The sequence below is a fragment of the Brugia malayi genome, assembly GCF_000002995.4.
Source record: "Brugia malayi strain FR3 genome assembly, contig: Bm_v4_ChrX_scaffold_001, whole genome shotgun sequence".
NCBI lineage: Eukaryota > Metazoa > Nematoda > Chromadorea > Rhabditida > Onchocercidae > Brugia > Brugia malayi.
In genome coordinates this window covers 11231795-11246855 of record NW_025062479.1, presented here as the reverse complement: position 1 = coordinate 11246855, position 15061 = coordinate 11231795, and the positions used below count along the sequence as shown (strand labels likewise).

At 28.7% G+C, this 15061-nt stretch overlaps 2 protein-coding genes across 2 annotated transcripts; one reads left to right on the top strand and one right to left on the bottom strand.

Moving 5' to 3' along the window:
- On the top strand, positions 1-4064 carry Bm2257 (von Willebrand factor type A domain containing protein; the record flags this gene model as incomplete). The annotated part of the gene is made up of 8 exons (XM_001893132.2): positions 1-36; positions 347-946; positions 1273-1378; positions 1651-1794; positions 1998-2087; positions 2306-2426; positions 3393-3482; positions 3923-4064. 8 exons carry the CDS (start codon positions 1-3, stop codon positions 4062-4064), a joined length of 1329 nt encoding a protein of 442 aa, XP_001893167.2.
- Positions 4065-5813: 1749 nt separating this feature from the next.
- Positions 5814-10870, bottom strand: Bm7929 (Uncharacterized protein; the record flags this gene model as incomplete). Its single annotated transcript, XM_043074468.1, has 16 exons — positions 5814-5908; positions 6300-6366; positions 6568-6942; positions 7186-7449; positions 7722-7844; positions 7911-7967; positions 8080-8538; positions 8801-8890; positions 8982-9095; positions 9284-9367; positions 9501-9551; positions 9638-9735; positions 9910-10003; positions 10140-10247; positions 10591-10662; positions 10847-10870. 16 exons carry the CDS (start codon positions 10868-10870, stop codon positions 5814-5816), a joined length of 2175 nt encoding a protein of 724 aa, XP_042930402.1.
- Between the last annotated feature and the right edge of the window lie 4191 nt (positions 10871-15061).

The window sequence follows — 15061 nt, the reverse complement described above, 5'->3', positions numbered from 1 at the left end:
ATGATTCACTTTCTATTAGCTATAGCGCTAATCACTGTATGTTGTTGCATATAATTTGTTTATTTTTTTCTTGATATATTCTCTTGTTTAAAATACAATAGAATTTTCATAAATTTTAAACAAAAATGAAACGAAATGTTTTCTATTATTTAGTAATTAATAACGAATATTACTATTTTTTTTTTTTTTTTTTTTGAAAGAATTTTGATTTTTTTTCGTTGTAAATTTTTAAGAAAAATCTTGCAATAGATTATAAAGAACAAATTCATTTCAATTTATTTCAGTTACCTAAATTCAAATTATAAACAATTGATTAAAATTAATGCTAAATTAACTTTATTAATAGGGATGCAAAGGCCAGTATGGTGAAATTGCTCCACCAGCACCAATACCACCATTAAATTATGCATCAAATGATCCTGATAATATACCACATACAAGTCAACCATCATATTCTACGAATAAATATGAAAATTTAACCAAACAAATTATTCAGTCACAAAATCAATTACCATCTGTACAACTATCTGATTTAGTTGAAAATGTAACTTGTGGTTTATTAGCGGAAGGTAATTTAGTGCTATCAATGAATTTAATTCCATCAGTGATAAGACAATCAACAATCCGTCAAAAAATTTTAACATCAGCAGGTTCAACTTCATCAAAATTTTCACCAGTTAGACAACGTATTACAGCTTCTTTATCATCATCACCATCAGCAACAACAACAACATCATCAAAATCTCAGTCATCTCAATCATTTTCAACTAGATCATCATCTTTAAAAAATATGCGACAAAGAACACGTCAACCGATACACTTAAATGTTACCACAAAACATCGTCAGATTATTTCAACTTCAAAAAAACCAATATCAGTTGTAACACAACAATCGGAAATAATGCATTCCACTCAATTAGTGAGCAGGATAACTCAAAATCATACGGTACAGCTAAATGATAATTAATTTCTTGTATGAAATTATTGTTGCAAAAAAAAAATTAATTTTTATTCGGCATATTCATTGGTAAAATTTTGTGAGAAAATTTTACAAGAAATTTAATAGCATTTAATCTTGTGATCTCTCATATTCTTGGAATTTTGAAATAGTTTAATAAATCAATTAATATATTAATTATAAATATTAAATGTGAACTTGAAATTTAGAATCCTGTAAATAATGTTATCAAAAAGGAATGATGAATGAATTTTTTAATATGAGATTATAAGAAATAAACATATCGGTGAATTAATTAAATTATAGCTTTTCAGCGGGAAACATCGCGATCAACTCGTTTACCATCAACAGTACCAGTTCAACCGGATAGTACAAAAAGACCGGAAAATCGACCAATCTCATCTCTAAGCGGACGATTAGGTTATATATCAAATTGTTATATTATATTTTCTTATTCATTCGCTCGTTGCTTAAAAATTAATTACAAAATGTACATTAAATACAAATAAGTTAGGAAGATGTGCTAACATAAATTCAATTAAAATCACAAATTTAAATTGATAGTTAGCTTCTAAATTATGATATTTTAGTTCTCTAATTCAAAAAAAAAACTCCAATTTGTTGGAAATTTAGAAAAAAAGGGGGATCAATGTAACAATTGAAATAATATAATTTGTCATTTTTCACTTCAGATTGCTCATTAGCACCTTTTGATACGCTTTTTGTGGTAGATTCAACTAGCTCAGTTAGACAATTTTTTGAGGATCATCGTACTTACATTATTGAAATCATCAATTTGATTCTTCCTGAATTTGACAATGACACAAGGATTGGAAGTATTTTTTACTATTTTATTAATTCAACTTCTTGATAGCTAAACAAACTTTATTTTTTTAATTTAAAACAAAAAAAAAAAAAAACTTCTTAAATGTCCTTATTGGTTTTTGAATTGAAATAAATGGTTTCACCATATTTAAAAAGTTTTTCATCATATAATTTCAATTTCTTTATATTTTTTTTATAATTTCGTACTTTACAGTAATTGAATATAGCAGTTCATTACGACGTCAAGTGAAATTACGATTTATAGCGCATAAAAATCGAACCGAAATTGTCGAAACTGTTAAAAGTAATTTTTGCAATTTAAACTTTAAAATTTTGAATTCCAATTAAATAAAATTAATCAGTGAGCAAGTGTTTTATGGTACTTATAATATTTTGCAGAAGGAAGGTTTCCATTTTTGATAATTTAAGGAAAAAAAATGAAAGAAAGTAACTTTGTCAGATTAAACATTCATTTCAATACATTTCACATAAACTGCTTGGCAATTAATTATTTTCCTCCAGAATTACCATTCTTTGCCGGTATAACTGCTACGGGAGCAGCATTAAAATTAGCCTTGGAGATATTGCAAGATCGACGTTCCAATGTACTTACTAATGTTGTCGTCCTCACGGATGGTTTCAGGTGCGATATATATTAATGAAATTTATAAGGAAAGGAAAGAACTTATAAAATTAATCATAATTACTTATGAATTTTTAGCTCTCATTAATTGTTAATTTAAGGATCACATTTTGCTCAGAAAAGGAAAAAAAAAAAAACTAGTGGAAATCATTAAGAAAATGCGTGTAGGAAGAAAATGATAAATTAGAATTTTCAAAATTTTATAATTTAGAAAAAAGCAAAACAAAAAGAACTTTTCACATAATTTGATCCGTCAAGGAAAAAAAGTGAAAATTTTAATAAATTTTAATAAAAAACAAACAAAAAAAAAAAAGGATGAAAAGGCACGAAAACAAAAAATATGAAGATCACTTTTACAAACAAAACTAAAAATAAATACGTCCAAATAAAAAGAAGAAAAATTGAAGGAAAAATAGCTGGCACTGCATTCAATTACATTATATCATCATTATCACTATTCTTACCATATCATTATCACTTAAATAGTTACCACATATCTTATTAAAATCGTACATATATACATATACCATCATAGCAGCAAAAAAAAAGGCAGGCAAGGTAGAAAGCATTGTATTACATCATTATCACTACCCGTATCGTTACCACTTAAAATTTTATCATATTCTTATGAAAAGCATAAGTACATATAAACATCTCATCATAGCACCACACGCATACACATACAATTTTCAATAAGAAATTTTCAAAAATAATTTTGTTCATAACGGGAATTGTATTGTGCAAATAATTGCAAAGACCACCCACGACGTTTGCATCAACAATTTTCTATGGCAATTGTTGATGTTGCTGCTCAAGACCGTCAAGAATGTTCTCAAATAGAAACAATCATTTGTTGAACTAAAATTATCATTCATATAAGACATTTAATAAAATGTTCTCTCATTACACAACATTCTCTCATTATCATTGTTATTTAATAGTAAATATTTATTTGATAAGTTTTAGTTATGATTTAGTTGATGAACCGTCATCAATGCTTCATCGTTTACCTAATGTTCGAACATTTACAGCAACAGTTACTGATTCATGGAGGCAGTAAGCATTTATTTAATTAAATATTAACTTTTTTTTTTTTGGAATATAAATATTTTTTGTCTCTTCTAAAAATTATTTGAGATATTAAATTAGAATTTCTTTTTTTGCTATATAATATATATGCATGTGTTGTTTACTAGTATTGTTATTAAAGAATATTACATGACAAAAAATAATAAAAATAATAATTAGGTGAAATTTTACAATTTTATTAAATGATAATTTTGTCATATAAAAAAAAAAGTGAATAACAATAATTAGGTAAAATTTTGTAATTTAATTAAATGATATTATCAGAGAAGTGTTGTTGTTATAAGAACGAGAAAAAAATATGTATAAATGGAAGAAAAAAAGGAGAAAAAAAAAAACGATATAATACAAAAACAAATTATTTTACAAACTATTATAACATAATATTTTTATTTTAAATTACTTTCCAGATATGAATTGGAAACAATAGCTGGTGAAGGAACTAGAGTTTTTAAAGGAAAATATTCCACACGGGATTTAGCTAAAGCACTAACATCATGTGATGATGGGTCACGTCATACTGGTATACAACGGAATAATTTATTGAAGTGATAGAAATTTTTTTTTTTTTGTCATTTAAAGATGTAATTGTTTGCAGCATTAAATAGGTGCAATTGTGTTTATAATTATTGGATTCAAAATATTTACTAGAAATATGACTCATATTTTAGGATTATAATTTTTAATTTGTATTGTTATGTTTACATGTAGTTTAATACACGTATTAGCAGTTAATTATTTGAACAAGCACTGTAATATCTATTGATTAATCATATAAAAGTCGTTCAGCTAATCAAATATTTTTCCTTTTTTTTTATATCAAATCATTTGATTTCAGCAGATTAATTGCATTAACATTAAAATCTTTCGGCTTAAGTTTTTAAATGCATTTACCTCATTTATACCTCAATATCACACAACCAATATTCTATTCATATTTAACTTTGTTATCATTCTAAATGTCAATGTAAAATATCAAATTGATGAGAAAAATGTCCTACCCCTAACACAACTTGTATGTATCTTGTATGATTATCATTTTTGCAAAATTTCGATAAATATATTAAGATAAAATTGGAGGGAGAAAATTTTCGTACTTTTACAATTTTGTTTTTAGTACATTTAAATTATAGATGTTAGAAGTAAGTAATATTTTAGGACAGCTTTTTGGATTTCACGAAAAAGAGATGCAGAAAAATAAGCTGAAATGATTTTAAAACTTACAAAAGTTTAGAAAAAAGATAGTTGGAGAAGGAAGCCCAAAAGGAAGCAAAATTTTAATAGGGGAAGTATGCTTACTAAAGTTTGAACTGCAATAAAATTAAGATATGACCATTCAAACTAAGATTTAGGTAGTTAAACGAAAACAAAGATCATCCACATAATAACTGAAATTTAACTGCATTATGGTAATGACATTTTATATGTCATCATCTATTTTGATCGAAATATTTCGTACTGAAGCAAAACTGTAATATGACAACAATCTGCCCTTGCTACAGCTTTCCGAGTTTGACAAATACTGTTAAAATAGTAACTTTATCTTAGATTCACATCACACAGCATATCACCGAATGACAGAACTCAGAGATAATACAATTAAAAAAAATTAATGGCAAAACAACTTTTAATATTCTTCATCAAACATTTTCATCCCGTTTTTCCATCTTTACACCACTATTATTACTTTGGAAGAGTGAAATTTCTATTTATCGCATGAACCCTTTATTGTCCTTCATTGTGACAGTTGTACAAGTTAAGTAATACAAATCAACAACAATCCCCTTCAACTTAATGGCTCAGTTCATTGGTATTTTTCGTCAAGAACAAATGGAAAAAAAAAAAAGAAACATCAGCCTAACTAACATAACTAATAGTTTCTTCTTACATCTTCTACATCCTAAATGAAAGCCAAGGTATAAATAAATTTTGCATCAAGTAAGAAAGAAAAATACAAGATTCCCAACAGAAATATGCATAGAATTTAAAGTAATACTAATAAAAAATATTTAAACAGTACATAAGAGTAATAACTGCCAGTGCTAAAGAGGAGAAAGACTGAATTAATTCAAGGTAAACACAGGAAAAAATGTATGATAAAAATATTACTTTTCAAAAATATGTAATTTCATCAATAATAAAAATCAAAAAGACTTCATAGAATGATTACACACAGTACACGTTGAGCCCGATTAACATTTGAAAGCCGAAAATAGGAAAAATGAAATTAGTGTTTATTTTTAGCATAATACAGAACCGACAGTATATACGTGGATGACAGAAGTTAGCATCATTTTCACTTTAATAAGGATAGAATTTTGGGAATTTCAGTTCAGGTAATTTCTTGGGGCTCATTGTTCCTTGTTCAGTTGCTCCAGTTCCAGTTCCACTTTCGTCTGCAAATTTGGATTTGAAAGAGAACGAGCTGGAAAGTTAATTTATAGAAAATTCCTACTGAGGTTCTTAGTAATATGCTTCCAGGAAAAGAAAAACATAATTATTGTATTGGAAGGACGGAAATATGAAGCAAAATTTATTTCTGAGCATAGCTAATGTACTAAAGCGGTGCCTGATCGCTCAATAGAGGTGATGTTCAGCGATCAGCCAACGTACAAGTATTTGCTGTCATTTAAACAACAGGCCAAAATAGCGCATGAAGCGGCGATGCACTATGCAAATTTGACGGAACATCTAATGCAACATGCAGCGGCAGCCGAAAATAGCATCAAATATTAAAACTATAGAAGACAAAGATTTTCTTAAGGTGCAAATTCTGCCAATTTATACCTTTCAGGATTTCTTTTACCTCTCCATGATAAGCAGTTTTTTTTCGTTGGCCTTTGTTCTTATTGTCCTAAAAGGTATTCAAATATTGCAGGATATTCAGCAAAATGATAGCTCAAACCAATAAATTTATCAAAAGAATTTTACTGGTATAAAGAAATTAGCAGTGCAGCCTAGAATAAAGCCAAAAAATCCAGGCAAGTTTCTAATGATAGTAGTGGTCGAAACTTTTTGAAGAAATCAGGAAATCATAGAAAACTATTAGTATTACCTGTTTGAGAGCTAACTGACCACAATGTCTTCCTGATGGCACCGTGTGGCTGCAATTTACTGATTGAACAGGCATATCATGGTACATGTCCACTGGTTGAGGCGACATATCACGACGCTTGTCAACTGGTTGACGAAGCATGTCATATCTCATTTCAGCTGGTGGAGGAGTCAGGTCATAGCGCGTATCGAGTGACTGAGGAGCTATGCCATACTGCATGCTGACTGGTTGAAAAGGTATACCATACTGCATGTTAACTGGTTGATATGACACATTATTCCGTATGTAATCTAGTGGTCGCTCTGATCCGTTACGCATTCCTTGTTCAAGCATAGCATACTGCTCTTCAATATTTCGCATTCTGTTTTCAAGTCTCTAAAACAAATCTTACACGATTATAAAAATATGAAATATTAAATAAATATTACCTGGAAAATGTCACATGCTCGTCAGAGGAAAGCTTTTTATATGCCATAGCATTTACAATTTACTCAAGATTATTTTAAGTGTCATTAACTTCAAACTATCCGAAATTTCATTCATTTTGTAGTAAAAAGAATTGAAAATAGAAATCCCAGGTCCCAATAAAAAATTAAATTAATACGAATCGAAACATACAATCTGATCACCACCAATCTGCTCAACATAGTGTAATGCCGCTTTTATATTATATCTATCTCTCCAAAGATTTGTCATTTCGGCAGCGTACTCCTCGCCCTCGTAACTGACCCGATTTCCAATGCCCTCCATTGCTTCAGAAAGATTATCAAGCCTACTCTTCATTCTTTCCTCGGTTGCTTGAATATCATTCTGTTTATTGTCAACGACGAGAAGTAAATCGCCCAAACTGTCAATGCGCTGTATCACACTGCTCTCTAATTTCTAAAAAGAAAAAAGCTAATCTTGGACTTCCTCGTAAAAATTGGTTTTCATTTCCCTGTTTTATCATTAACTTGTCATTATTGGTAAGCAAGGATATTACTTCAGAAATGCTAAATTTATTACACACAATTATAAACTAACTGATGACAACTTGAAAAAATAATTTCTAAAGGTGCGGAACTAAAAATCTCTTCTTTTTTGACAAGCATCTTCAAGAACTAATTTTTAGAATTTAGAAGCAAATTCTTATAACTGAATGATGCAACCATTACCTGTTCCGTACAACTCATACAGCTCATGATTTTAGCAACACCTTCAGAAATTTCTTCCGAATATCTAGCATGGAAATTTTCCAGTGTGGACTCAATTTCCGCGATCACCTCTGCTTTGAAATCCTAAAATGCCCTAGTATAGTAAAATCTTTATCTAACGTGATTATAGAAGGAAAATATAACAAATACCTTGAAAGCTTTTTCTTCCGAATTGTTTTCCTCATCAGCGTTCGATGGTTCTACCGACTGGAATTTTTCAAAAATTAATTCACGATATTGCATTGAAATCCAAATGTTTTCCATATACGACAATCAATTTATTATAGAATACTACGTAATAATAGAAAATAAAATACACCTTTGTGCCTGCTCTAAACTTTGCTTCCATGAAAATTACAAGCTGTTCTGCCAAGTCTACAAGATGAGGTTCTTTCCCGAGAATGGTTTTGATCACTGTTTCAAAACCATCCAAAACATATCGTACATTTTCTTCTCCCATCCATGCAAGATCTGAACTTTTCGCTTCATCCTTGAACTTCTCCATAATCGAATTCAATTTTTTCTCCATTCGGCGATCAAACTCTTCTCGTGTCATTTCCCCGAATTGCATATTTTTAAGATTATCAGCGGCTAATTCAAGATTACGAAGTAGTTTCTTATTATCATTATGAGCCGTTTTAAGCATTGCTTCAAGTGTCACAACCTTATTCTGGGTGGCACGATACAACTGGTCCTTTCTTGCCAAGCTCATCTCTGCTGAACGTATTAATTCGCTCTTTTGTTTTTCTAGTCGTTCCACTGATTTAAGTTCCATGTCCTAAATTAGTCAAGAAAGCGTATCAAAATTTTCGATAACAGAAGATAAGTAGAAATAAAGTTGAAATTTAAGCCAAATTGGAGATTTAAGTCAAGGAATTCATGACCACATTTAATAAATAACATTTTCTAGCCAACACAGTATCTTAGTTAAGCTCTTACTAAAAGCATCTTTTTTTGTTGTATCAAAATGTTGTATCACTAAGCCCTTTCTTAATGAGATAATTGAAGGTGCACAAAAAATGTAGGGAGTCCGAACATACCTGTATAGCGTTTGATAGCGCAATATTTGTTTCTTTCTGTTGTTTCAATGCCGCTTCCAGAGAAATGACTTTCTCCTGAGCTTTGGCTAACTGAAATTTTAATAATAATTAGTTATTAGGTTCCTTTTTTATTTCTTCAGAGATCCCAGCCGCGATACTGTAAAACAAAAAAATTTGTCACTTTTGCCAGTGTAATTTGTCGTCCATTAATAGCCTCATCTATCTTCAATTGATAAGCAGACATCTGTTGCATCATATCTGTCTGTACAGCTTGCAACTTCGATTTCAATTCTGTCTGCAACAAAAAACGACGCGTGTAACTAAAATCGAAAATTTCCATATGTAAAATAATGGTATCATTAATTTTTTTTCGTCACTTTATTGTTTTACTTAGAATCGAAGCTTAGTACCACAAAATTATCATTCTAACGTAGACAATAGCTGATTTCGGATAATTTTAGTGGTATACTGAATTACACTTACACAATGAGCTTTCCATTTCTTGATTTCTTCAGTGCTGTCATGTATGTCAGTAATGCTTGAATTTTCTTGTTGTTTATCATCTGTCTGAAAAAAAGCTGTAGAAATCTTAAACAGTGTGTCAAGTCACTCATCATAATTGAAAAAGGGCGCGCAACTATATCATCCTTTCATAAATTAAAGGCAGAGTAGTAATAACATCTTTTGTATAGAAACTTACACATTTCTCTGTTCCGACTTTATCCACGTATATTATTTCATATTCTTTTACCTGAAATATATTAACCGACAGGAATTGACAATGATAAGAACAAACAAGAGAAATCGGTACTATGATTGCAGAAGTTGAATTACAACCTTGGCATCAACAGCCGATAATTTAGATTGCATGACTTCACAATTTGGACATTCATTTGGTGTAAGATTCTCTTGCTTTTCCGATTTCGTGTTGTCTACTATAATATGAAATTCATGTCAGCATATCATTGCCGCTAAACATTATCCGGAAAAAATTTTCTAAATGAGCAATCAGAAAGTTAATTCATTTTTCATCAATTTAAATGCATTATGCATCAGTTCTGATCAAAAATCGAAATTATTAAATATCAAATCAATATGACAAGCATTACTCTCTTCCAATTCTCTTTCCGGCATAATTTCTTGTTCCACAGATGCAATGCTTCGTGGAAATGATGGACTCATATTGATAAGACCGGTTTCAACCTGTGACTTTCTTGTTTGTTTTATTAAGATAAATTTATGCCTTTTTCTTATTTCATTTTTAAGAAATTCAAAAGATTTGACAAATCTTGCTTTAATCAAATCAAAAACATCAATTTCTTGTAACAATCAGCCTTACTTCTTCGCTTAAATTCATTTCCCAGTTCTTTTCCCTTTCGTCATTTCCAGTACTGATATCATCTTTGTCCATTAGGCTACGTCCATCTGCAGAAGGGTTTCCACGATCCTGCACAAAGAAAAAAGAATCTTTTTTTTGTTCTTTTTCTTCTTTTATTTATACAAAGAATGAAATATCTTCTGTTCCGAAAAAGACGTATTGAAAGTCATCTCCTTTCCATTCCGGAATGGCGCAAAGTAATCAGTACGATATTTGAACAGTGCAACATAGAAAGTCATTATGAAACATACTCAGATAATGGTTAAATTTGATCAAAATACTTCTCTAGTACGACCGATGCAATCAGGACAACAATAGAGAATAAACAATTATTACTAGCATTAAAAAAGAATAGCCAAAGCTATACTTATTGCTATCAACAGAATATTGATTAACAATGCAAAAGAAAAACCTGAACATAAAGAATGTTCGGCATAGATTCTGATAATGCCGCTCGTTTCCCTTGCTGATCGTCTTCAAATCGCTGGAAGTAATTTTGTGCATTAACATTTTGTATGAGACAATTAAGTTCCAGCTTGATAATTTTATTCTATTTCATTTGGTGTCTAGATGTTCTAATCACCAAAAAATATATACAAATGTCGAGAATAAGGAAAAATCCACGTTCAAATAAGATGATAATGGAAGAATGGTGACATAATGTATACAATTATATTTGCCGACTTATTCATCGCCTCAGTTATCACTTGGAAGCACCACTAATGTTCAATTCGTTCAGATAAACTGCAAAGTTCCATCAAATTAACGTATCGTACATAATTATAAGCAATTATTTCATGACAAGCTCACACTAATTCAGATAGAAGGAAATGAGAACTTTTCGTAGAATCAAAGAATTTCATAACTGATAACATCAAAAGCTATTTTTTTTTCACGTAACTCATATTCATAGAAACATTACTAGAGCATCTGAATTTAATTGGATATAAGTGAAAACGAAACAAAAATTAAGACCAACCGCCTCGTATCGCTTAGAAATGTGCAATGAATAATAATTGAGTCTTAAGTCCATTAACAACCCTCTCCCCCGCTCATTCGTGGATAAATGATCGTCATAGGTTTACGAATGAACAGTATCAAATAAGCTTTAGATCAAACCATTGAATCATTGTTCAATATTTGAAAGGTATGAGACGGCTTCGTACCTCTCGAAATATGCAAAGAAGCAATAGTTGAAACCAAGTCTATAAATACCCTCTCTCCCCGCTCACCTGTGAGTAAATAATCATCGTCATAGCTTTACGAATGAATGATTTTAAACAGATTTTAGATAAAATTATGAGTGATATTAAACAGTCACATTTAACTACCTACAACTGGTTGCTAAAATACTGAAAGGTAACAGTGACAGTAAACCACGCCCGAAAGATAGTTATCTTGAAACAAAATAAAATTTGCATATAATCAAGTTGTAATTTGCATACAATCAACTTACAACTTAAATGCCTTCTTACCAACTTACGTACAGAACACACCACGCATTTACAAATTATATTTCATAATAAGGCAAAAAATTACAAGGATTTGGTAAAAAAAAAGTGAAAAAAATTTGGTTAAACTTCATGAGACTAAAAAATTTTTCATTTGTCCACGTAATGTAAGCCAACAAAACTTCTAAAAACCAAAGAATTTCATGAATTGTGAACTTTGTTTTTTTTTTTTTTTCACACAGCCTCAATTAACAAAAACTCCAAAAATCAGGGTTATAACACAAAAACTTATCTTCCTATGTAACGTAAGTCTAAAGTACCTGAATGCAATTCAATTTATCGGACAAAATTGAATAAACCGTCTTGTATATACTCAAAAATAAGCAATGAAGCAATTATTAAAACTCAAACTTATTGATAAATCCACCTCTTATTCATTTGTAAATGGTTGAAAATATTTGTGGTCGACAGAAAGAAGTGTTATGAAAACGAAGTTATGATCGCAATTTAATCATAGCAATTTAAGTGATAACAATTTTATCATTATACTTTTTTCAGAAGCAGAAATTGGTGAATTAAATTCTATTGTTGATTTGATTTAAATGTGAAAGTTCTCAGAATTTTTAATCTTTTTGAAGAGGTATTTGCTTTAATTTCTCCTATTTCGTGAGACAACAGTAAATAATGATACTGCTAAAACATATTCGAAAGATATAATTGTATCGAAAATCGAAAAGTTGTAGAATCGAAAAGTTAATTTAACAAAATTTATTTAATCGGTGTCAGAAATAAATGAGATAATTGACGTTATGATAACTTTAAGTTGAAGTATATGCTGTGATTATAATCAGATAGAATTGTTATTATAATCAAACAATAAAAAACAGGTAAATTATCATAGTATGAAGGACTTCAACTTGTCTTGTTCATTAATTTTAGGATTAACATTTTGAAATTTTTAATTTAGATGATTAGGTTGAAAAATGATAGTGAAAAAACTATTTCGTCATTAAGAAAAATTTATTATTATATATGATTTTTGGCTATATATTCAGTGATCAATATATTACCAACCTTTTTTGGCATTCCCATTTTTGGCACAAAATTATTATTTTTTATGGAATTTTTCTTCATTAAAGTAATTAAAATAATGTAATTAAAGTAATGAAAAGAACAATTCATTGCTTATAAAACGACTTTGAAACAATAAAAAATTTATTTAATTAGTTAATTATTAAATTAATTAATATTCATTTACTTTGTTTTTTCTTTATTTATTTTTTAGTTCATTTATTTATTTGTTTAATTGATTTTGTGTTGTTTATCTATTTGTTTATCATTTATTTTTCTATTTATTCAATTATTTGTCTCTCATTCATTTACTTGTTTAGCTATTCATTTATCTTGTTTTTGTTCATTTGTTTATCATTTTTTTTACCGTTCATTTATGTATTTATTCAATTTATTTGTTTTTATTCTTTTATTTGTTTGTTTTAGTTACTTATTAGTCATTTATTTATTGTTTTTTTTTTATTTAAATATTCATTTATTAATTTATTAGTACAAGGTAAATTATCATAGTAGGAAAATTTTGAACTTGCCGTTCTTTCTTTTCATTTCTTTTGTTATTAATTTTAGGATCATTTGTTCGTTTCTTATTTTTGCATGTAAGAAATAATTTTTCTACTCCCTTCCATATAATAAAATAATTAAATTTTAGGTTGAGATGCAATAAAAAGAAGAGGCTAACAAAGGAAAAAGGATGCGAATTTTAATAAAAATGAAAAAGGTGTGGTATAGACTTGAGAATATCCTGCTTGAGTGCTTCGTACATCATGATTAATTAACAAATGGCTGGTTGATTAATATAATTGGTTATTATTAGAGCTATTGTTATTCCTTTAAATAAACACAAATCTTATCGCATATAGATTTATTATTAATTATTATTATTATCATTATTATATCTGGAAAGCCATTGACCGATCTCCTTTTTCCCTCCTTCTTTTCTTTTTGTTTTGTTTTGCTCTCGTTTTTGTCTTTTATTGTTCATCCTCAGTGCTTTATTGGCGGTGAACTCAATGCAGGTGTTATGTTCTGGCGATACTCCGACCCGATTATCCATCGACCTTCCTACATCATTTCTAACCTTTCCTCTTCCTCCTTCTCTTCCTCATTTTCATGTTTCAATTCTGCATCAGCTTCTATTATTGCAATAACATATGAACCAATTTACAACAGCTTACCATCTTCGAATGGATTGCTACCTATTAATTATGGTTACCACTCACTCTTCTTCCGTGATGTGATTATCTGGTTGCTTTAGTTTAAATTATTATTATAATTTTAAAGTTTAAATTGAATTGCGATTTAGAATTTGTCAAAAATATATTTTATTAATGGATAATTTATTCACAATGATCAGATAATAATTTTTGATGCATTCATGCAAATTTATCAATAGCATTTTGATAAATTTAATTGTTGTGTGTATGTAAATTTAATTGTGTCTCAGTGATCTCAGAAATGTTTTATATTTGAAAATGAAAAAAAAAAAAAAAACAGGTTCATATTTAAGAATTTTTATTAACAAGCCTGATTTACATTATTACGAATGATTACTTTCATCACGCATTCATAAAAAAGAAAATTAGTAAAAGTAAAAGTGATTTCAGGATATCAGTTTTTTGCAAATATCAAAAAAAATTTTGCAATATCAAAATAAAAATTACCAGATTATTTTCATTTAATCAAGTCTTTTAGTTAGATTATTCGACAACTATAACAAATTGGTATTCTATTTTCTTCAGAATACATATCATTTGTAATCGTTTATTTTTAATTTCAAAAAAAAAAAAGAAGAGAAAAGAATATTGAATTAGATTTTGCGGTCGAATTTGAAATGTTATACTAAAAATTAAAAAAGAAAAAGCAGGAAAGTAAATCTAATTTTACATTATAAAAAAAAAGAAAAAACGAACAGAAAAAAGATAATTTATTCAAAATTATGCACACAAAAAAAGTAGAAATTAAAAGAGAATAAAAAGAAAAAAGAAAAGAAGGACCTTCATATTTTATATTTTTTTCTCCTTTTAAAAAATTTTAATTCAGGTAAACTTGTTGTTAAAATTTATTCAAACATTTTTCATTGTATTTTTTTCAAAAAGAAAAAAAGCGATGAAGAAATGAAAAAAAGGATGTGCAGAATGTAAACAACGAATGCAGGTTACCTGCGTTTTAAAAATTGTCACACATCACATTACATGCTTTTTTTTTTCTTTTTTCCTGCTTCGCATTTTTTGCTGCGTTTTTTTTTTTTTGCAATGTTTATTATTTTATTTTGATGCATATTACCATATTTCACTGATAAAATTTTGAAATGATTTTTCAAAAATTTTCCATAAGTACTACATATAATTTATTCATCTCTCG